Here is a 25,243-nt window from a genome sequence, read left to right on the forward strand (position 1 = left end):
CACTAGTTTGGTCTTTAGGTTCAACTTTGCAACCCATAAAGGTAGAGGAAATACAGGCTACATTACATACCATCGCTGGCCACTTTATTAATGTACACCTTGCTAGAACCGGGTTGCCTTCAGAACTGCCTTAATTCTTTGTGGCATAGATTCAACAAGGTGCTGGAAACAGTACTCAGAGATTTTGGTCCATATTGACATGATAGCATCACACAGTTGCTGCAGATTTGTCAGCTGCACATCCATGATGCAAATCTCCCGTTCTACCACATCCCAAAGGTGCTCTATTGGATTGAGATCTGGTGACTGTGGAGGCCATTGGAGTTCAGTGAAGTCATTGTCATGTTCAAGAAACCAGTGATGCTCGGTTTGAACTTCTTGTCTTAACCATGTCTACATGCCTAAATGTATTGAGTTGCTGCCATGTGATTGGCTGATTATCCATTTGCATTATGAGCAGTTGAACAGCTGTACCTAATAAAGCAGCCGGTGAGTGTATATATTATGGTAGCAGAAGTGAACTAATAAAGAGTGAAACAATCAAGTTGTCTTTCTTGTTATTTAATAAAGGGTTCCATTTTAAAGGTCAGAGCTCTGACTCCTGGAGTGTCCTCCCTATGTCCGACAAAGAATTACAGATGCAGTCGCCTAATGAAGTTAAAACATGGAGGAGGGAGAGTAGGGAGGCCTCTGGCTTGCTAGTAAGTTTAATGAGAACAGGAACAAAGCAGGTCTCTCATGCACAGATGAGATGTGTTCAAGGACACAGATCAGTTCAGGTCAGGATAAAACTTACAGAGTACTCTTAAAACAGCAGGGTATTACATGTCTATATGGTAATGATACTTTTTGTTCCTGCATATATAAGCTTCCAAGGTTAGTGTGTATACACGGATACACACAACCTTAAAGACACACTCCAGAAATTCTGCATTACACCTCATTAAAGTTAATGGTCAGGCAGAGACTGTAGGTCCTTATACGGGTCAAGCTAAAAATGCAGGACAGGATACTTCCTGTGACATGACCAATAGAATTTTTTGTCTTCTCAATGCCTTTGTCTTTGAATGTGGTGCCCCCAGTTGTAATGTGGCCTTTCTGTTAAAGTTAAGCCTTGTCCGAACCCGCATTGAGATAACCCTCATGACATCATCAGGATAATCTTCCCCTGGACTTAAGAAAACACATCCAGAGCGAGGCTGAGTATATATCCTCCATGCTGAGTAAGCTGACCTTGTAAAATCAGTGAGTGCACCTTCAATATATAAATATCACACACATATGTGCACACGTGTGACGTTACACAACTGATGCAACTTAACAGTATTGACATGTTAAATACACGTCCAAATGCTAGGTTAATCTTTCTAGTATACTTAGTTTTTGATTTTCACTCTCAGCATGTGGGTGGTGGTGTTATCTTCCTCTCCTGTCACTCATGAGTCACAGAATGTGTAGTCATATGATGGACCTGTTATCCTACAGTGAATCAAACATATTTTATGGATAAAGTATTTGCTTTTGTGGAAACAAATTTCAAGCGTATTGTAAGTGATTATTCAAATGCAACCAAAGCTTCTTTCTTTGTAAAATTAGCATGGTCACGGGATGCAGTGAGACACTGGATCAGAGGAAACCACAATCTGAGAGCCAAAACATTTTGACTCAGGCAGTTTTTATCCAGAGAGGATAAATAACTTCATTGTTTTGCTGTTATTTTACAATTTTTCTGGTGCTGTTTCAGTGATACAGTTTTATTTCTACCAAATTTTACAGCCTCATAAAACCTGATCTGCCCCTGATGACGCAACATACCAGTCGAGAATAGAGAATAAACTTTGGTGTTGAATATCTCCTGACAGGAGCAAGATACTCCTCCAGCTAAATGATTCCCCTGAGGTCAAACCGATTCTTTATGACATCCTGATTCATTATAAAAATCTTTGTTGCCGTCTAATTTGCTCAGTAAAACTATAGCAGAATCTTCTCTTGTCTCCTCCAAAGCACAATGTATCCTTCCATAATGAGAGTCTGAGAAGTTTCCTGTTATTATATTATGTTATACGGCAAAGTACACATCTTCTTAAAATAAAATGAATTGGTATTTTGTAATCCTGGTTAGATATCTTGTTACAATGAAAATAAAAATGTCTTTTCTGATGCACACTGAAATCTCTTTACGTCATAAAGATGTCTTCAGCACAAAAAATAATGGTTTAAATGCTCTAATGTTCCAAATATTACAATTACCAACCTATTGTGTCATTTAGGTATGAGAGAGTGTTGATTATAACATCGACCAGAGAATCCAGGTCACACATAATGGAGCTGAAACCTAATTCTGAGTAGGAAAAAAATGGCCTCTTAGATAGCTTTTGGTTCACATTTGAATTTCACATTAGACCTTAAATTGAAAACAATATTGATTACACGTGCAACACATTATTCTGTAAAAGATCCCCTGTCCTCTCAGTGATAGACTGGACGCTGCCTCTCCCCCAATTTGATTACAGGGAAGTCTCTCAGACACACATTTAAAAAGTTCACTGTCCCTGTGGCCTAATGTGGTCATGTGCCTCTGAGTTAGAGCTTGACGCAAAACTCAGATGTGACCGTGATCACGTCAGCAACAATAAGTCGAGGCTCAAGCTTCACTAAAGCGACTATGCTTTGGTGACTGGACACATGGGTGACAACAGTGGCTCCGCTGCTTATAACTCCCAGTCCAACCAGCAGCAGCTGTGAGGCTAAAATTATACCATGGCACACATTTAACATACACAGTTCAGCCTTTATGAAGTGTCAGTCCCAGGTCTTCACTACCTGACATGTGATGGATCCTCGTACAGTATAATGCACGCAATGTCATGTGCACACCGAGCAGAAGACCTCATGATGTCTCGGCGCTGCTTCTCTCTGTGCTTTGCATGTGAACTCAATTTACTTCAACTGTTCTATTTGGGGCATTTTGTCAAGCTCACTTTCCTTCTTACTGAACATCCACAACAGTGAGGACAAAAGCATCCTCATAAAACTCTGTGACTTAAAACTACTTTTTGAGCATTAAATAACCTAACGTTAGAGATAATTATCAGCTCCATTGTCCTGCTGTATGAAGGTCGTCTGCAGGTTATAGACTTGCAGCAGTGCTAGCAGCATTGCTGAAAGGATGGCCACGTCGGTTAGTTCGATATTGGTCCACTTTGGGTCGAGATGGGTTGCCATGACAGTTAGTGAAAGCTTTTGACAACAATTTGCAATGACACATTATACAGACATTCGAATGTAATAACTTTGATTATCTTTTTAATTTAAACCACTACTAGGTTTAAATTTTGATTTGTTCTGTAGGCTGCTTGGGTTAATGACTACTTTTGATATGACTACTACTAATACAGCCTGAACTGCATTTGTTTTTAGCGCTAAATGTTAGCATGCTGCTACATGTAACTAAGACAGTGAGCATAGTAAACATTATATCCACTTAACATTAGCATGTTAGCATTGGCATTGTGTGAGCATGTTAGCATGCTGACGTTAGCATTTAGAGCTGCTGGAGTGGCAGTAGACCTTGGATACTTGCCTTGCTTTGCCCAGGGGTACATTTGCAAAATGACAGATGCCAGTTATAAACAAACAGTAATCATACTTATCAGTATATATAATAAATGAATGGCCTGAAATGGCCAAACTCTCGGGGTGACTGAGTCCTGGAATCGTGACTTAGAGGGACAGGGCTTTGAACTTGACTGGGACAATATTTGGTCTAATATATTTATTTTATCAAAAAATCCAGCATATCATCTTACACACTTTAAGTTTGCACACAAATTTTATGCCACGCCATATAGACGTTTTAAAATGAAAATGATAGACAGTCCAAACTGCACTAAATGTAGCCAGAGTGCTGCGGGTACATACCTTCATGTGTTTTGGGAATGCCCCTCAGTCTCTGATTTTTGGAGTAAGGTGGCCAAGTATCCACGTAAAAAATTTGAAATTTCCAATTGTTACTATTCAACGATGATTCTGCTCTAAGTGATAACATCAGGTTAGCCCTTAGGAAGATCATATTTGCAGGTTTAACTGCTGCCAAGAAGACGATAATTCACTCATGGTTTTCTCCTGAGTCTCTGCCGATTAAAGAATGGATGAATCATTTCCAGGATATCGCTTTCATAGAAAGATCACTGGCCGTAATTTAGGCCCGGGTATCCTCCGTGGAGGCTTGGGTTGCCCTTTTTGGTTCTCTTTCAGATCCACATTTTCTTGCATAACTATAACTGATAAAAGAACTTAATATTATAAGAAAGCCTACACACAAGAGTCTGCCCACTTTGTCACATGAAAGTTGATCTTGGGCATAGTTTTAGTTTTAGTATAGTGTTTGTCTAAACTTTTGTTTTGTTTTGTCTTGTTCTGTTTTTTTGTGTGTGTGTGTTTGGCGTTATTACTCATTGTACTTTTATTTCAATTTTAAATGATTCATTTTCTGACTTCCTTTTTTTTAATTTGATAGGACAGTTGAAGATAAACAGGAAAGAGGGGAGAGAGAGTGAGGCGATGACACGCAGCAAAGGCTTGTGAGTCAGAAGCAAACTGTGGTGGACTCAGCCTTTCATGCTGTGCGCACCTTATCAGGCGAGCCACAGGCACCCCTGTTTACAAAACTGTGACATTTGATGTCCTCAGTCATTTTTGCCAAGAGGCATATCCACTCTCAGCAGCTTCGGACAGGTCAGGTGTGCACAGAGGCATTATAGGATTTGAGGATATATAACTTAACTTGGACATTTCTCTTATTTTTCCCCTGAAAGAGCATTCCCTGGCACTTTTTCTTGGGTTAGGGTTAGGGTTTTACACATTCCGGCATCTTACTTACATTCAAGTAAAAATAAAAAAATCCTGTGTGAATCCATTTTTTATTGGGAACCAGAAAATGGTGACATGCCACCTGGCATTGGACTGTATGTTAAGGATCAATGCAGTGGACTGTCTTGTTGCAAACACATGCAAACAAAAACCTCTGCAGTCTCAATGCACAATTTGCTGCACAAAATAAATTCTAAGTTTTCTTGAAGACTATACCAGTGTATTTAGACGATACATGACCACAGGACCCTTTACAGTTGATATATGCCTGTAACTCCAGATACAGAAAATTGGTGGGGTGTAATGTAAGGATTTGTATGCATAAAAGTACTTTCAAAAAATCAAATAAATTGCAGAGATAATAGTCTAAAACCCTGTAGTTTGTAGTGTCCAGACATTATATGAAATGTGACGTGACTTTTTTCTTCCCTCTGGTGTCATGCCTATAACTGAGCCTATGATCCGCCTGGATCTTGACTTTATGACTCACCGCAGCCGACCATCCTGTGACAGAGGATGTAAATACACCCACATGGCTGCCAATAGTGTGAGAATCTGAGCTTCCTCTGCTGCCATATTTTGACCTCCTTAATTAAGTAGATGTGGGCTGCTATCAAACCCTCAAATTAGACTAATAATATAATTGAATCTAATATCATTTTAGGGGAAATAGAGCTTTACGGTAAATGAGTAAATGAAGTTAACATTTACTGAACATCATCATCAATAACAACTTTGTAGCATGTGATAGTTTGGCAACATGTGATGGCTGTACAGTGTTGCCCTCTAAAAACAAATATTTGGTGTTAGAACGAGAAGGAAAGTAGGTTAGAAAGGGCAACACGTAACTAAGCTAAGCCTCCAAGACTGGATTTCAGCTAACAGTGAGATCGGCCCGAAGGGCTCTTGTAATGAGATTTAAAAAAAAAGATAGCAAAGACAGTGTGTCTGAGAAGGAAAGAGAAAGAGAGAAAAACAGTCTGAATGGGTATCTCCTGCCTGCCAGATGCTGGTTGGTCAGCTGCTGTTACTGTTGTAATTGGGCTCACATGAGCTGCTGGTGGGACTCATTTCAATCGCAGCAGTCTCATGTCTGAACTCTGCTCCTTCCTACCAACCTGCCCACCCACCCTTGCTTCCACCTCCCAGCTCTCTCACTTCTCTATCAGACCTCTCTTGTCCTCTCTTGATGTGTTCCCTCCACTCTTTCTGTTTTTTCACTTCTCTGTTTTGTTTTTCGGGCTCAGAGGACCACCACCTGAGCCTGTAGGCTGAAGCTGACATGGCTCCAGAGAAGGACAGTAATGGTCTTGACAACTATGCATTTGCAGTAAGTATAACTTTAACTTAATTTTATACAAGGAAAAGTTTTGAAAGAACTGCCTACTTTAAATGTTCTTGTAAAACTATTCAACGTCATTAAAGTTACGAGAAATCCAGTGATTTTCCTTTTATAATTGTGTGAATGTGAACAACTTTGGGTTGATCTCTGCTCTAATAATTAACTGGATAATAAATAAGTAGACAAGAGATGTTTTGGTCAGTTAATTATTGACACCAGATAGAAAAGTGGGCAAAGGAGCGTCATGGTAACGTGTGAACATACTTGTTTACATTTTTGCTCCTCCAGGCTTAACATCACATTATTGAAAAGATAAGTGACGCACTGTTTAGTCAGACAAACAGAGGGTGTCAATCTTAATTATATCCAGAAGGGATGCTACTGTGTGGACTTTGGTAATTTTCCATAGCAGTATTTTTCATCTCTAGCTGATTAAGGAAAGTTGTGCTGGTTGAACGAGTGCTCAAACATTCCACTGTTGTTTTGGTTGCGTTGAGATTTGACCCATATAATGAAATGACCAATAATCCAAAACAAAAATTAGCAGTATACAGTCATTTCATCTTTAACTCATCTCTGTCTGTCTCTTCTATGATTAATCATAGCTCGAAGGGCGTTTCTGTGATCTACCTGACACAAAACATGAAGAAGAAATGGATACGTCCATGCACGGAGACAGCAACAAGCTAGCATACTGTGTGACAGATGTGCCTCCCTGGTACTTGTGCATCATCCTCGGCATCCAGGTACGTCAGCAAAGGGGTTTAAAAGCCGTCTTTGATAATGAGTTTTCACTTATTTCCTGATGAAGAGCCTATGTGTCATAGTTTCTGATGTTATGTAATAATGCAAACATGACCACAGTGTCACATGAGAGCTTCCGTTTGACGTTTCCGTCACGGTTGGTTAGACTTGGTTTTATCCACGTATGCCTGATTGTGACATTTGCTTCAGATACAGCTGAGATGAAGTCACTGAGAGTTTGTTTTATGTATTCAGCAGCTGTGATCAGTCTGACTTCACTCTGGGGACCTGACTAAGCATTTACATTTCTCTTTTACACTATTTACCACAACCCTTTACCACTTTTATCTACCACAGTATTAATTTTTCCTTACATTAAACATAAACTAATGTCTCTCTTGACATCTTTCCCCCATCTGTGATCTCTCAGCACTGTTTGACTGCGTTTGGAGGAATCATCGCCATCCCGTTAATCTTGTCTCAGGGACTGTGCCTGCAGTTTGACGGCCTCACACAAAGCCACCTCATCAGCACCATCTTCTTCGTCTCTGGCATTTGCACTCTGCTGCAAGTTACCTTTGGCATTAGGTAAGGCAGTGAAGGAGAGGTAGTTAATGAGTAGGAAGATGTTCGGGTAATAAATGTTCAGTTTAATTAAATGGTTAAATGGTTAATCTCAGGGTCATTTTACATTCACTCTCTGGATAAGAGGGTTGCTTGGTGCTTTAACACAGTAACCCAGCAGTACAGCGGGGTGCATTAAGGTGGATTTAACGTGCTGCTCCTTTGGCAGAACGGATCAACCTCTCAGCTTTCCTTCTTAACCTCTTTTGAACTGTGACACCTGCCAAAATGATTGTGCAGCCTTAACCATGAACAATGGAATATTCTAGTGTTGTGTTAGTGGACACAGCTTCTAGTTAAAGATATACTATACAAGTCTTTCCAAAAAAACAAGTATGGAATTATACAGAAATAATCCCTCTACATCAGTGGTTGCCAACTGGTGGGTCATCGTCCAAAAATAGGTTGTAGGTCCACTGTGAATGGACTGCAAGTGACTCACGAATGTGTCAAGGACAGCTACCTGACAGAGACAGCAAACCAATTCGATGACATGGTCACATGCAAGTATGACGCTGAATGTATTAAACTGTGTGGACCTTGAACTATTGATTAAGGAGAAATCTGGAACCTGGGGCTGGACCAGTTGGGAACCACAACTCTCAAACATCAATTAGGACCCACTAGAAGTGTGTGGCGGTGTCTGCCTGTATTTTCTTATTTCCCCCTTATTTTCCCCCTTATTTTCTATGTTTGGGACATTTATGGGTGTGTACCCACCTACACTATGCTCAGGTGAGGTCGCTGCTTTATGAAAAGGTAGCAATCAAGTGCCAAGCTATAGGTAGCAAGCATCCAAGAGACAAAGCACCCCCAAAAATGCAAATATAGTGAGGTGAAACGCCAAATGAGAGTGAATAGGATTGGCTTTCATTTTCGTTTTGTTGGCAAGCATGTTAACAATCAGTAACCAACGATCCTGCATAGTGTACCTTTATAGGAGAAAGAGGGAAAGTAAACTTAAGTGCTATATCGTAGGCAACTGGACTTACTTGAACTTCTTGAAGACGTTTTATCTCTCATCCAAGAGGCTTCTTCAGTTCTGGATGTCTTTAAGAAATCCAAGCAAGTCCGGTTGCCTATGACATGGTACTTAAGGTAACCATGACCTAGATGACTGAGAATCTTCACCAGCGCAGGGGAAAGTAAGAAACTTTCCACTTGTTAAGGTCATTTTAGCTGAAATGTGGGTAAAAGAATGAATTAGACATTGAGATACCTTGTAATATGTGTTACCTACTTGCACTTGGTAGCCTTGCAGCATTTTAGGTAACAATTATACAGTATAATACAACACGATATGATCCAATACCATTTGATATAGGCGGCTGTGGCTCATAGGTAGAGTGGGTCGTCCACTAATTGGAGGATCAACGGTTCAATCCCCGGCTCCTCCAGCCCGCATGTCAAAGTATCCTTGAGCAAGATACTGAACCCCAATGTGCTCCCGCTGGCTGTTCTATCAGAGTGTGAGTGTGTTAAAAACTGAGTAGCAGATGGCACCTTGTATGGTAGCCTTGGCCACCAGTGTGTGAATGTGTGTGTGAATAGGTGATTGTGACTCGTAGTAGTGGCAGAACAGACAAAAAATGTCAAGATTAGCAGCACTCCTTTCACATAGTTTTGAAGCTACTTTCGGAGAACTACAAACTTACACCATGTTTTGTTGATGTGAACTTGCACTATGTTTGTGTGCAGACCGGCTGCATTTTGCCGTCACAGTAGGATTAGGGGAGGAATTTCCATCTTATTATGTTTGGAATCTAGCTCTTGCTAAATCCACATTCCCCTGGCTTAGCACCACTGATGCTTTCTTGTCTCTCTCCAAATACCTGGAGGTCAGCTGTAAGGAAAACAATCGGTGTGTTTAATGGCGCACTGTTTCAGAGAAGCCAAAGGAAAACAACGCTAATTATTTATGTCCCATAGGAGGGTTCTTATCAAAATGTATTTGCTATGTGTCTTAAATATTCCCTTGAGTTGTCCATGTTTTTCACAAACATACTTCTGATTCTCCTGACTCACTGTGAGAGACTGTTGTGTGTGTTGTCTGGAAAATTTTCAGTTCCACATCTGTGACAGTCTGATGTGAATTGTTGACTTAGAAGCAGCAGGACTAGGACTATTACATGGCAGATGACTTTAACTCAGATGACCTCTGGTGTGGCCTAATTACAGTCACTCTCCCAATCTTCACATGATTTAAATCAACCATTCAATCATATGTCAGTGAAAGAAACAGGAACTATAGAGACTCTTGAGGTGGACTTAAGAGGTGCTGCACTTTTGTCAAGAAAATCTAACCTTTTTATTGCTTTTTAAAAGTACTAAGGTTGATTTAGCCACTACCCTGCGTATCTTGCACAACATCTGATATGCTGATATCTATTGATGTATGACCTGTCTGGAAATGCTCCTATTCTGTCTGGCTCCCTTCTTTTAACTGCTTTCCTGATGTCTCTTTGACCTCTTTATTTCCAGGCTGCCCATTCTCCAAGGTGGAACATTTACATTGCTAGCACCATCCATGGCAATGCTGTCCATGCCCGAATGGACGTGTCCTGCTTGGACCCAAAATGCCAGCCTAGTCAACACGTCCTCCACAGACTTCATGGAGGTGTGGCAGAGTCGCATGAGAGCAGTGAGTGACTGATCTTTCCAATCACGACTTGTGTGGTGTAATGTAATCAGTTTGTCATTTGACCTGTGATGATGTCACAAGGCGAGCTCAGTTTTGGTTCCTGGTTGCAAGCTGGGGAGTTGGCTACCTGCCAGTTTATCAAGTAAACATCCTTAGTGTTAAACACAAAGTAGTCATTATTGTCTGAGAAAGAACCCAACACAACAACTTAGCGGATTTCACTGAACTTTGATTTGATTGAAACTCTCTGGAAAGTGTATTTAGTTTACATGTAAAGGGCCACTGGACATTGGACAAGATAAAATTTCATCCGTCAAGTAAACCACAACTGTGAAAATGCTCTGTCATCTCTTTGGCACATTAGCAGTTGAAGCAAATGTGGCTTACAGACAGTTGCAGAGAGTGACATAAGATTGTGCACCAAACACCTCCGAACCAGGCAAAGACAACTCCTTTCATATAACTTAAAGCTGCACAAAGCAATATTTTATATGCGAAATGTGAAAGATACGAACAGGAAAAAAATCATTACCCAGCTTTGCAGCTCTTTTCATCTCCACAGAGTTTTACTGTATCTTTCAGCTCATAGCTTTGGTTTTATGGCCTGCAACTTTTATGTTTTGTTTCATGTATCACCACTCTTGTCAGCGTGGTTTCTAGGCAGCTGTTCTCATTAAAAACAAAACAAAAAAAAAAAAACTATTTTAGTAATAAAGCTTTTTTAAAAAAAAAAAAAATAAATAAAAAAATCAGGAATTGGTAAAGACCAAAACATGGTTAAAATTACAGTAAATATAGGGCATATGTGTGTCAGGTCACTGAAAACACAACTACAAATCAATGCTAATGTTACTCTATAGGCAAAAGTTTGCTTTGTTTAGCATGTTGTTGAGTTCTGCCACTAAATGGAAAAAGAAGCTGATTATTAATACTCTAAGATAAAACACCAAGTCTTAACAACAACAACAACAACAACAACAACAAAAAGCTGCAAACACATAGCCACATTGTCACATGCATCAATACTACACACGAAAACACATAAAACATTGAAATATTGTTTTACATTTATCTATTATTGGATTTGAGAACTTATTCAGATGTTGCTGCATATTGATTTTTTTTTAAAGACTTGCTGGTTCAAGCTCCACGTTCAGTGGAATAGGTTGGAGTAGTAAACACATTTTGGGTATCACCAGCGATATAAGATTTTTCTCTGTGATTGTGCATTTGATTAAAGTAGCTAGCGCAATATTAGCAGTTCATGGGGTGCCCTCTTCTCCTTCTCTGTTGATGAACACTACTTCACCCACAAAATTAGCCCACTCTCTGTAGCCTGTATTAATTACTCACCCTTCATGCCCTGAATTTTTGAACCCTGCTCAATGCAATGCACAAGCAGAGTTGCATACATGTGTTTGCCCAGGTGTGCTACTCATATGCAGAGATGATTTTGTTAGTAAGGTGGATACATGAGACTTGGATTAAACTCAGAGTTTGTGAACAGAATTTTTGTTTTTTTGATTAAGTTTTCTTTATGAATTCAACCTGACACGTGGTGAGTAATTGATATACAAATCATCATTTTGTGGGTGAAGTATTCCTTCAAAGATGTCATTTTTGGGACTGCCCCATGGAAATGAAATGATGAGTGTATGAAATTAGCATTTGTATCAGTTGTGGAGCCTGCACCGAGACAAATGCTCATTGTTTCAACAGACCCCTCTGCTGCACAAGAGCAGCCATTGTTCGATTGCTGTGTAATGATAGTAATGTTTGCAAGTTCAATGTTAGCTTCAACCCTAGCCCCTGCATGTTAAAACATTTGCCATGCAGAGTTGTGATTGTTGGGGTTGTGTAATTAGGTGATTTCATTGTGTGGGATTTGGATCCATGGATGTTAAAATACAGCATTTGTTACAGGCAGTTGGAGCTGCAGTAATGGTTGAAACACTTTTTTCCACTGTAAGAAGTGTAGCTCACAGGTAGTCAGAACATCTACAGTAATAAGAGTAAACCATGTCAATTTAGAAGACATACATGTTCTGCCTATTTATCAGTGTAGACACCCTTCACTGCCTCTACAATGTACTTGTGCCTGTGGGGTGGATAATTGGGAAAACAGATTGCTTTCCTCTAGAAAAATCAGATAAGGTCACCAATCACCAGTAGCAACAATGGAAACCATCAGGATTTATGGGAAATGTGGTCTCATTTTGAGAAAGCCCAGCAGCACAAACAGCGGTTTAAACCAAGCTGTCATATGCGTATGGTAACAAAAATATGACAAAGATAATAACTATGCTCCTCACTGGTTAATTCCTTTGTAATGAGAGTGATGCCACATTTTGATGTAATCTTACTTGTCTGTCTTCAGCTGCAGGGATCCATTATGGTGGGCTCACTCTTCCAGGTGTTCGTTGGCTTCTCCGGCCTCATCGGCCTCTTCATGCGCTTCATTGGACCTCTCACCATCGCTCCCACCATCTCTCTCATTGGACTGTCCCTATATGACTCAGCTGGTGCCAGTGCTGGCAACCACTGGGGCATCTCTACCATGTGGGTAAAATTCACAAACAGTGATTTTTAGGGTTTGGGATGATCTGTTTCAAGTCTTCATTGTATATTTTTTAAATTTCAAAAACCATGTTCTGATATCGTTGCATGTAACGCAACCATTGCCAGTTAAGTAAAACTAGGCTTCGGCTAAACTGAGATCTGTGTAAAAAGGTGTTCATGTAAGTTTAATGTGTTTCTGTTGTACAAACTTGTCCTATAGAGAATGCGAAGTTGCAACCTGAAGTTAACGTTATGCCATGTTAATTTTTTTTGGATGAGGGCACCATCTTATGAAGATCGTACTTAGTTATCTGTGCCTGCTGTGACGATCAAGCAATGGTTTTGGACGAAACATTCATGATAAACAACATAAATCCATATGACTTGGCAGGCCAAGGCTGGATTACAGACCCGGATGCACCACCTCCACTCACATACCCAAACATTGAACACTATTTTGTTTTTGGACTGAGTGCCCCCTTCCCACATGGTGTGACGTTCCTTCATATTCCCTATAGGTTATTTAAAATCCTTTCCTGCCCTGCCTAGAGTACAGCCAAGTTTTTGAAATAAACAATAGACTTGAAATCTCTGTAAAGTCTTAATCTCTTGGCAGGCCAGGAAAGCCTATTAAAAGTTCCTGGCCAAAGAACCTGCTAAGTTGCTCTACTTTGCCTTGTGTTAAACTAGATTTGCCTGCAAAGTAGTGCAGTTGTACTTATATGTAACCCTGTGAACCTTATATTGTGACCTAATGTTTTTGTCCTTGTCTCACACAGGACCACGTCTCTGATCATCCTGTTCTCACAGTACCTCCGTCACATACCTGTGCCCTTTCCTACGTACAGCAAGGAGAAAAAACTGCACACCTCTCGTGTCTACGTCTTTCAGATTCTCCCTGTATGTATCAAACAAGTTGACTGAACATGAAATGAATAATGCATTTAGTCTTTAGACTTTATTTTCTTTCCATGTGTCCTCAGGTTCTGCTTGGAATCACTTTGTCTTGGCTCATCTGCTACATTTTGACAATCTACAACGTACTTCCTGCTGACCCTGACCAATATGGCTACCTGGCTCGCACTGACCTAAAGGGAGATGTTATAGGCCAAGCTCCCTGGCTCAGTTTTCCGTACCCAGGTAAGACGATGCCAAACTATCACCTGAAGTGACTTTTAGGTTATTACAGGCTACTATGAAACACTCTGTTTCCTTATGTTTGAATCCAAACTTAGGTCAGTGGGGGATGCCGACTGTGAGCCTGGCAGGGGTGGTTGGCATCTTGGCGGGTGTGATTTCCTCCATGATAGAGTCTGTAGGGGACTACCATGCTTGTGCCAGGCTGTCCGGGGCTCCACCTCCTCCTAAACATGCTATCAACAGGGGTATTGGCATTGAGGGACTGGGTTGTCTGTTGGCCGGAGCATGGGGGACAGGAAATGGTACAACCTCATACAGCGAGAATGTTGGAGCCCTTGGTATTACAAAGGTAAGATGAACCGGAGTATATGTAGAAGTTATTTATTTAAATGGACACAACTGTAGGTAAGTATGACCTTTAAAACTTCTGTTTCTTTATTTTCTGCTTTGCAGGTTGGCAGTCGGATGGTGATAGTAGCCAGCGGAGTCTTGATGGTTGTCATGGGTGTGTTTGGTAAAGTGGGCGCCATATTCACCACTATCCCATCACCCGTGGTAGGCGGGATGTTCCTGGTTATGTTTGGTGTCATCTCTGCAGCGGGAGTTTCTAATCTGCAGGTATAAACTTTAAAATCTTGTGCATTGTGGCAAAATAGTTTTTTAAATTGACCCAAATATTCCATTAAAATACATCTATTATTTTCTTATGTTTTTTTGTTTCTCACATTTTCAGTACGCAGATATGAATTCTTCTCGAAACATCTTCATCTTTGGCTTCTCCATGTTCTCTGGTCTGGTCATTCCTAACTGGATATTTAAGAACCCCAACGCTATTGCTACAGGTGCACGAATAACACTTCATTATATAATCTGTGCTTTTCATAAAACTGCATCCCACTTTTCTTATTATTATTATAACCAAGTATCAACTGTTTTCATTGTATTGTGTTCAGGTGTGGTTGAACTCGATCAGGTGCTGCAGGTACTTCTGACAACCAGTATGTTTGTAGGAGGTTTCTTTGGCTTCATACTGGACAACACAATTCCAGGTATTTTCTTTCATAATTACAGTATTTATTTCATTAGCATTATTATATATAAATTGTCATTTATATTAACCAACCATATTAACATCATGTTACAACAATATGCAATAAGTAACCATGGTAATTTGACCAGAGATTCAGCAGAAATGTCAAGTGAAGAGTCATTTTAGGGCAAAATACTAAAACGTTACACCTAATTAAATCCAAAGCTGATGCATATCATCCATCACGATTCTGCTGAGTGTCTAACACAACAGTGTAAGGGACAGTCCATTCAGACATTGGGGCATGGTTAATCATTTGTCTTGTATTAGATTAAAAAAATAGAGTCATAAGAGAGACACATTGGGCATTAATAATGGCCAGGGGATAAGAGTCATCACTTAATAGTTCAACACAAACATTAAACTGCAGGAAAAAAAAGTTTTTTGCTTAACTGTTTTATATACTTGTGGCCTGACAGTAACAGTCTTCTGCGGAACTTTTGTAGGTCTATGCCTGATGACATCAATATCATTTATACTGTAACAACGTCCTTTATTGCTAAGTACTGTAGAGTTGAATTCCAACACAGTCTCACAGAAATACGTGAAACGGACACAACCGCTTAACAACACTTTACCTGGTGGTGGGCACAAAATGTGTTAAAATTACATGCTGGCAACACAAAAACAATGTCAGTGCAAAATCTAATACAAACAGTTGCAGTTTCAAACACATTGTTAATGTGGTTAACAGTTTGGTGTGCACGTTGGTCAGGTTTTGGGGAAAAAACACTGGTTAAAAGAACAAAAAATAAGTGGTTAAGTTGAAGAAAAGCAGATGGTTTCAGTTAAAATAGTTACATATAGGATGTAAGTGACATAAATGATGTACTTTGCATGGTTAGGTAGAGTTTGTAAAGTCACATATCTACAGTGACTTTTGGTTTCACACGGGACAAGAACAGCTGTCTGACCTGTATGACCCATCCACCACCCTTTCAGCCTGCCTGACACAGACTTTCTTGCTCTTATGTAATTTGTGTGTCCACCACAACGATATCTTCATTAACTTTGCACTGGCATTGGTTTTTGTGTGTGTGTGTGTGTGTGTTGCCAGCACATCATTTCAACACATTTCATGCCCACCACCACGTAATGCATTGTTAAGAGTCCATGTTCATTTTATGTATTTCTATAGCCTCGTAAGACCATCCTGATAATGTGAGCTCGACATTCTGTTTCATTCTCTATATCAGTCTGGACTAGATGCCACCCCAAACACTCAGCGGGCGGGATTATGTGCAGTGAGTAAACAGCAATTCACTTATTGCTGTTTACTCTTCTAACATAAGAGTTAGCACTTGTTGCTTTTGGAGACAGCATTGCTGTTCTGCAAGCTGTAGTCTGCATTTTATGTCATCAACTACAACACAGTCCCTGACTGGCTGTTTACATTGTCAACTATGGTGTGGATGTCTGATTGGCCTGATTGGATTTAAATTCTTACATTTCTGGAAAGTGTTTGGGGTGGCAGCAGGGCCAGATTGATAGCATGTTTACACAGCATGTTTAGCTCATGTCATCATGATGGTCTTACCAGACTAGTATTTCCATGAGAACAGGCTAACAATTCAACTAAAGAACATCACACTGTGATTCCACTTTAGCCCCATAACAGTTCTGAAGTTACTCTATGTTTGAGAAGTGAGTACTGTACCATAAGTGTAGCAGGAGAGGAGCTGACTCATTATACAGCATTGCCCAGCTTTATAATAAAACAAACAAGCAAGCTAAGTCAGAAAAACAACATAAAGGCAGAGTCAGCGATCTCATTCCTCCAGTAGACCGTAATAGTATGCTTTAACACATTTAACACGTGTCCAACAGGGTCAAAGCATGAACGAGGCATCCTGGCGTGGAACAAGGCTCACGAGGATGACTCCAGCAACACGCTTGAGAGCGGAAAAGTCTACAACCTTCCCTTTGGCATCAGCTCTTACTTGTCTTCTTCCTCCTGGCTGCGGTACATACCTTTCTGCCCTCCCGGTGAGCCCAGCCCGGAGCCTAAGCAGTCACTTGGACATCCAGAGCCTTCACAGATTATCATCGGAGTCGCTCTGTGAGCTGTGTGCTCACTTTGGGGATTCTCGAAAAATCATCAGAGGCAGCTCAGTTTGGACTTCCTGTCCGTTTCTTAAAGACTGTACTGTAACAACATGGTGCAAAGTGTATAACGTGACTTTTGCAAATGGCATCTTGCATAAGGTTTGTTACCTAAAGTTAGTTTTAATAGATTTCTATTAAATTATTAATAATAAAAAGCTGACATATATATATATATATATATATATATATATATATATATATATATATGTATACGTAAAATCTTAAAGACATTGTTCCGTACAGTGATTCAGAGAGCACACCACTTGAGCATAAATATATTTCTTTGGCTTGCTTGATGTTTTATTAGATTTCTTTGGTTTTTTCATTCTTGCGTCACAACAAGACTGAAGACAACAGTCAGACAACCAACACTGAAAAGACGTGAATGTAAGCAGATCTATGATGTTTTTTGCCGCATTTAAATCCAACGTATAGTTTAATGTGTACACAGTACCTCATGTTTGAATTAATTTTGCTGTGACAGTAAATATGTGTGTCATAATCAGTCCATGCACTTTACCTGTGGCAACAGTTATTGACAGGACTTTTCTCTCAGGCTCCTTACAGCCTGTCAGGATTAAGGATGCAACGTTTCCTCAACGCACAAACCAGGACTACCCTCTGATCTCAATGGATATTTTTCTTATGTGCATATTAAACTCCAACATGGAGCCACTGTGTGTAGCAGCACCAGTATCCGCTCAGTTTGTCCCTGTCAAATCCTGCTTGATGGCTTTGTACAAACTAACAAAAGACTCGGTCCACATGTCTTGTTGTTGTTCAGTAGTGGAGTTGACCATCCCCTGCACGGTGTACACCATAGTCAGCAGGGTGCGTTCAAAATCGTCCTGATGCAGGTGACCAGTGTGTTTCGAAAGGCCCGAGATGAGCCTGAATACATCTGTTAGCTTCCTGGGAACGATCTCCTCGCAGATGACTTTCAGGTTTCTTGTCTTGAGGAGGGAATCCAGCTCAGCATCTTGCACTGAAAACGCTCCACTGTCATCAAAGTGGATGCCAGCCAGCAGGATCTAGTAGATGAAACAAAGAAGAACAGATCAGTGTTCATTAGCAAGATTTATGTGCTGCTTTTTAACTTCAGACACTGATTTATGGATACATTTGTCTTACCTCAAATAACAGATTGACATCATCAAAGGAGCTGTGGAAGGTGGGGTTGACTGCACTCGCCACTCCTCTTCTTACTCTGCTTGCAGCTGGGAATAGAGCTGGTGGATAAAGAGAGACAGACAGCGAGACTGAGGTGTGGTAGAAAAAGCAAGGACCGTTTCCTCAGCAATCCTTTTCTTTTCATCACATGTTTTTGTCTTGTGATTTACTGCTGCGGACCCAAAAGGCTTCTTGAACGTGTTAAGTTGTAAAATGCTGTGACAAGCAGTTTAAACAAACTCTGAACTGTTCGGGCACATGTGAGACCCAGGTTCATCGTGCTCTCACCAGATCATGCTGCAGTCAGTGTCTGATATGCATTTTAAACTCCTGACCTTAGAGATGACTTCTATCAGCAGGCGATGAGACGTGACCTCGGACTTCAAAGGGAGCAGAGGTATCAAAGGTGGAGTAAAACACGGATCATACAACAGGCTCCAGATGATTTTGGAATGCAGTGTTCAGGACTTAGCATTTCAGGCTCATTTCCACCACAAGAGGAGAGCAGGGCGTTAACCACAACAAATCTTGTGCGGTCAAAGACAGCTCACAGGCAAAAACCTCTCCCCTATTTGTTCATTATTGGAACATGGAAACTATGACCATTGTGCATTTATACAGACGTTCCTTGAACGCGCTGCAGTCACTAAAGTAACAGTGCTCATAACCTCATTTCCCCTCAACAAAATATGCCGAAAAATTCATTGACAAGATGCTAGCAGCTCTGTGACACTGTGCAGCAGTGCTTTGAGCTAAATGCTAACGTCATTCTCAAAATGTCAATACTAACATGCTGCTGTTTGGCAGGTACAATTGGCATGTACCAAATCCCTACTACCAGTCCATACCCATTGAGTACAGCATACCATACCATGACTTAGTCATACCAAAAATTAGAAATGAACAACAACATTCGGCCACAGGGGGAGCCACAGCGATTGGTCGCATTTTAGCCATTTTTAAGCATTTTTCTGTTGTTATAGCGCCACCCAGTTGCCAATTAGAGTTAAATTTCTCCAGTCACCTTGAGGCGTCCTGTTCTACATATCTACCAAGTTTAGTAAAAATCCATATGGCGGTTAGGCCTAGATAAGAAATGAGCTCTCTAGCGCCCCCATTTTGTTTGATGGGGTCAATAATGGAGGGGTCCCCTCAGATTATGTGTGGTCATATGCCTACAAAGTTGCGTGGTGATGGGTGAAACCCTTGAGATGTTATACACCTTTATGTGATGAGCCACGCCCTCCGCAATATTCATTGCCTTATAGAAGCTCAGTTTTAGTAAGTTTTCCAACTTTTGCCAAGAGGGAACTTTAGATATTGGTCCCTAGATTATGTTCACCGAGTTTTATGCAGATCGGTCAAACTTCCTAGGAAGTGATCGATTTTAAGTGTTTTTCAAAAAATTCAAAATAGCAGAAAATCTATAAACCAGAAGTTATAGGTTCTTGAGGCAAATTTGTTCCTCATGAGGAGAGGCATCTCTGTGCAAAGTTTCATGTCTCTACGACATACGGGGCATTATGCCCATTCAAAGTTTGCAATTTCAATCAATTGCTATAGCCCCCCCTTTGGCTAATTGCTGTAATATTGCTTCATTCACATCCTCCCATGACCCTCTACCACTAGGGCCAATATGAAGATTCATAGAGGTCAAATATACAGGAATTAAGTTACCTTACATGTTTACAAACCTCTTCAACATTACAATAAGACATATGTCTCTCTGTATGATAACAAGACATGCCATTTAACAATAAAAGAAACGTATCTCTAATAAATTGCACTTACAATTTGCTCAGACACCAAAGTACTGGACAAATTGAGATTTTGACCTGACAATGCCACTGTAAGAAAACTGAGGGGATCAGATTAGAATGTATCTTGAGGCAACCCACTCCATTGAGTTGACTGGTTCGTCTGGCACTGTGACACTGTGACAGTTTCTCAGTTGAAACAAAAGTGATCCAATGAGCGCTGCAGAAGGACTGACGATTAGCCAGTCAGCACCATGGATGGGACTGACACCGTTATCAAGGTGTTGTAAAGCATTGTTTTGCTGTACATTACCAGTTTGGAGTAGAGAGGACCACTGTCGACAAGACAAATGCTGATATTGAGGCTGTCTTATCAGTAAGTCCAATATCATAGTTTGTTTTATTTTGCTCCACTCCACTCTTAAAATCCCCACCAAGCAAGTATGCTGGGATGGTTACTATGGACTTAAAATGCCATTAGAATCGGATCAAAGACATTAGGATTATTGTCTGGTGTCCATGAATGTCTGCCTTTACTAACTTTGGTACCAAGAATCCAAGGATTTGATCCTCTGGGAAACATGAACGTCTGTACAAGATTTCATGGTAATCCATCCAATATTTGTTGAGATATTTCAGCACAGACCACCAACTGACAGACTGACTCTGCCATCCATAAAGGTAAAGAAAGAGGGGACGGACAGACAGAAATTCAGACCAGAAAGATTTAGACCACTGTTTTCTCTTACTGCTCAGTATTGCCAACATTCTTTGCTGGCTGGTTTTATTAATGCATACACAGTCTGGAGTTCAGGCAGTTACATTTCATATGGTATAGAGAATTGTCTCCAGGTTACAATGTTGGGAAGATAAAAAGGAGAACAGATGGAGGAAAAATGCAGAAAAGAAGAGCTCATACAGACATTAATGCAGACAGAAAGCCATCCTGCCATGCAGGAATTCAGACCAGCGGTAGAGAGGCTGTGACTGAACTGGACTTTGATTTTCAGTGCCTTTAAAACCATCATATCTGAACACTTTTGAGGTTATGACCGGCTCATACAGTGTTTATCATTTGTGAGATAAAGAGAGTGAGAGCAGTTTGGAAACTCACTTAGCAAATCCATTAAATATCTAAGTCAGGGTCAATTACCCAACGATTCTGCTCCTCACCATCCACTTGTTTATGTCGGGCTCAACAAGTGCAACAAGATGATGACATTTTAATGGACCTCTGCAGGATCAAATAATCCACACAAGTCAGTCATAATGTTTAGATAATGATCTCCATTAATCTGAGTTCAATAAGGCCAACAAAGGGCCTGCATTTATTAGTACTGCTAGTTCTTTTTGGTGAGTCCTCCAAATCTCAGTAAAACATACTATTGAAACACTTGGTATATATCTAACCAAAACATCTAACCAGTGAATTGTATTGTGTTCACTGAAATGCATTGCAGTGTGGTTCTATTTGGGAGAAAATGGATGAGCCAGGCTGTAGTCACACACTGATAATGATGGCCCATATTCCGCGGATGTAAAAGTTAATTGCAAAAAGTAAAACATAATGACGATCGGGAGCTCTCTTTGCTTAGATCACATGATGCCTGGTAACGTCACGTTTGGCAGCTCCAGCTGGCAGTTAGGTTTGGAAAACTTGGACATGCCCAAAACTTACACATCAGTAAGCTGCTCACAGAAGTCATATGTTTACCAGCTGAACTCAGAGGCCAAATATGTACTACTGGGGATTCCAGCAAGTGCTCCTTACTGCTGCTTTTAACTTCCTGTCACTGGAGAGCGGTCCACAGCCAAAACCAGAAACCTTTTCATCACAACTGTTGCACTGTATCTTCCAGTGCATCTTAACCTTTGTTCATAAGTGTTTTTAAATGAGCTATATAACCAAGAGCACTTATCAGGTCACAAAAGATCCCACCTCATAAGACAAAGGGACTTCCCTGACCAGATCTGGTCTGAATATCTCAGCAGTATGCTTTTAATTTATTTGAGGAATATGAGTTTCCTCTCTCAGCTCACTTTTGGACCCTCCCATTGTTTTACTATTAGAAACAGGTGCAGATGACGTCCAAACCTTGTTGGGGTGAAAGTAAAAGTGCAATCGGCTGTAACTTGAAATACACAATATTTAACCTAGTGTATGAGACAGTAATTATTTTACTCTCATAAGTTCAAATATGATAGTCTTAGTAATATTTTGAAAAAGTGGATTGCGCTCCTTAAAACAACAGCTTTGCTTCGGCTCTGCTGAATAACATTAAAACGTCTGAGATAAATATGTTCCCACGTCCAATACACATAATGAGGTCATTCCTGCTACAAAATTATGCCTGTATAATATTTGGTTAATGTGTTTTCAGTGAAAACCTCTAGAGTTTTGAAAGAAAATAAAAAGATCACTCTTTCTTGGTGTAATAATACAGTACAGCTAAACCAAGAAACACTCAGTGCACGGCCAAGACTATTTAATCACCGCTCTATAAAAAGTGAGGGTTTCAAAAATTGAGATGTATTGAGAGATCTATTAACACAGAATGGATGTTATGTTGTCATCAATTCTCCTGTAGCCCAGACTCAGTTATCCCATTAGTGGGATTAATCTACCATCAAATTCTTATGATCAAAAACATAAAATCTGTCGCTAAGTATTCCTGTTGCTCTGTGAGGCAACATGTGGATACAAGAACAGTCTTGCAATGGAGCTTTTATCTCTTATCCTACAGGCTTATAGAACAACAGAACAGTTTCTGCATTAGCTTCAGTTCAAGTCTTACCTTTACTCCGACACCGTGCGACACCTGTTCTGATGCAGCAGTAGAAGAGCCCAATGATGGCCATCCTCCAGAGCAGCATGATGAGCCAATCACTCTCTCAAGTTGTGTGTAACTGAGACTCAACTTCTCCCTCCACTGTGTCCCTGCCTGTCAGCGCCCCGTGTGCCCTCCCGTTGCATTTCCTCCCCTCTCTTCACTCTGCATCTGCAGCCTCACATCACATCGGACAGTTCACCTTCTTCATCACTTGTGTTCTCTCACTCCGTCTGTCCACAGGACTGTGTTTTCTCTCCCCCTCCCATCCACATCTGATCTCTCTCCCACCCTCTCTCCTTCTTTCTCTGCCCCTCACAGGCCGACTCTCTTTTAAAGCTTTCAGCTGGTTGTCATTATCTTCACAGACACACTCTCTTCTTTAAATCCTCATGCTCTCACCATTCACAGGTATATATCAGTTGCACCTCATTGTCCTTGTCTCTCATCATTTTCACCTCTGGCTGCAGCATTTCTCTCTGTGGTTCATATTTCTTCTAGTCATTGTCTTTGATAAATATTCCTCCTTATCTTCTAAGTGTTTCACACATGACTATTTTATTTTATGTGCCCCCATCTGTCTGTCAAAACTGCTGTTTTTATGCAACTCATCACTTCCTCCAGTCATACTCCTTTTAAATTTGGATGGTTATATAGTTCAATTGCAACCAGCAAACCATGTAATCACGTCCAGTATACACAGTCATTATTTTCTGCCTCAGTTGAGCTATCTGTCACTGTCGTTTACAGTCTGCTCAGCCTTGGAAGGAGCTTATATTTTGTGTCTGTCAGACACAAAAACAATGTACGAGTACAAAGGGTGATTTATATTGGCTTGTATTTGTAGGCTGAAAAACTGATGGGGTGAGCGAGCACATTTATTGTCCCTTTGGAGCTGTGTTTGTGTACCTATAAGGTCAGCGTTAGTTCTGTTTTTACCAACAGCGTGGTCCCTCGGCGGGTTGGAGCGTGTGTGACGGTGCCAGGATGACCACCGGCAAACAGCTTGGTTTGTGTTCTTCAGGAGGACAAATGTGGAAAGTTTACACTCCTAAGTGATTATTTCTAATTATACAATGCACGCACCCCGAGTACTGGACAGAAAACATATGCAGAAACCACAAAGAGAGACTTGTTCAGTGCTTGGCACACTTCACCATCTCCACAACTTAGGAACAGTTACGAGAAGTGCAACCATATAAAATAACTTTTATTTGCTTTAACACTATTTTTACATCCATTTATTTCATTTGGGCGTACACGGTGATGCCAACATGTGAGCACACGGTTACATTTTCTAGAGGTCATTTCCATACATCTGGCCCTCGGCAGCTCACATGTGCTTCTGTGGAAGTCGGAATGGGACAGAGCTGCATCTCAGACTAAGATGTAGCAGTCGTGCTGCTGCCGAGGAATGCAGACGCAGACTGTGCTGAAACTGGCAAGGGACCTGCGGCCTCTGTGAAACCTCCAAGAATTCATGAGCTTCATGAACTTGAACAAACATATTATTCTTTCAATGGACAAATTCAATGAAAATGTTTTTCTAGGCTGCACACCAAATAATTTCCTTCTTTAAATTGGTGTGCTTAGTGTGTGACTCAGAGGTGGATATGGCCCTGTGTAAGGATTTGGGTTTGTATTATTTATGATATTGAATAACACAACGAATGATCTCCCGGTCAGTGATAATGGATGAGTAATTATAATAACTAAGGCCTGATGTATAATTCCACATTTGATCTTATTCCTGAACAAGCTTACAGTGCTGAGGACAATAAAAGTTTAAGGCAGGAGAACAGGACATGCCTGTGGACTGACTGCAGTTGTTACAGAGAAGAAAAGCCTCCACGTTGCACTCAGTGACTCTGCTTATCACACTGATGCTTCACAAGGATCTGAAACCTCAATTTAAAACTCACTACAAAGGTTAAGCTAGTGAGTGTTAAAGGGACAGTACACCCCAAAACCAAAAATACATATTTTCCCCGTAGTGCTATTTATCAGTCTAGATTGTTTTGGTGTGAGGTGTCAAGTGTTGGAGATCTTGCCCATAGAGATGGCTGCATTTAAGAGCTCCTGTGCCAGCAGCAGAGGACAGAGGCCTCTGGTGTGGCGACTGTTGGTCCTGCTGCCTCTCAGCGTGGGATTTTTGTTGTCTTGTTTGCTTGTGTTTTTTTGTTAATAAATCTCATGGTGTTTTAAAGATGTCTTATGTGGTTATTTTGGCTCAGTGGTGGAGTTTTGTTCATCCCATAGGGCCGCCCAAGGGTGGGGCGTAACAGATGTTTACACTTTACTGTTAGTACTTCAACTTTGACAGCTGTAGCTCCTAGTTACTTTACATATACATATAAAACGTGTGATACG

At 40.6% G+C, this 25,243-nt stretch overlaps 2 protein-coding genes across 2 annotated transcripts; one reads left to right on the forward strand and one right to left on the reverse strand.

Moving 5' to 3' along the window:
- Positions 1-5,944: 5,944 nt before the first annotated feature.
- On the forward strand, positions 5,945-17,291 carry slc23a4 (solute carrier family 23 member 4). The gene is made up of 12 exons (XM_050073147.1): positions 5,945-6,202; positions 6,820-6,960; positions 7,389-7,546; positions 10,064-10,223; positions 12,601-12,782; positions 13,562-13,682; positions 13,766-13,922; positions 14,018-14,271; positions 14,376-14,540; positions 14,656-14,764; positions 14,876-14,971; positions 16,840-17,291. The coding sequence occupies exons 1-12, from the start codon at positions 6,155-6,157 to the stop codon at positions 17,073-17,075; spliced, it is 1,827 nt and encodes a 608-aa protein (XP_049929104.1). The 5' UTR covers positions 5,945-6,154; the 3' UTR covers positions 17,076-17,291.
- A 181-nt stretch (positions 17,292-17,472) lies between these two features.
- Positions 17,473-23,145, reverse strand: LOC126407885 (protein FAM180A-like). The gene is made up of 3 exons (XM_050073148.1): positions 22,841-23,145; positions 18,250-18,347; positions 17,473-18,149 (listed from the first exon to the last, which is right to left on the reverse strand). Exons 1-3 carry the CDS (start codon positions 22,917-22,919, stop codon positions 17,820-17,822), a joined length of 507 nt encoding a protein of 168 aa, XP_049929105.1. The 5' UTR covers positions 22,920-23,145; the 3' UTR covers positions 17,473-17,819.
- Positions 23,146-25,243: the final 2,098 nt, after the last annotated feature.

This window comes from Epinephelus moara, chromosome 20 (assembly GCF_006386435.1).
Source record: "Epinephelus moara isolate mb chromosome 20, YSFRI_EMoa_1.0, whole genome shotgun sequence".
Taxonomy (NCBI): domain Eukaryota; kingdom Metazoa; phylum Chordata; class Actinopteri; order Perciformes; family Serranidae; genus Epinephelus; species Epinephelus moara.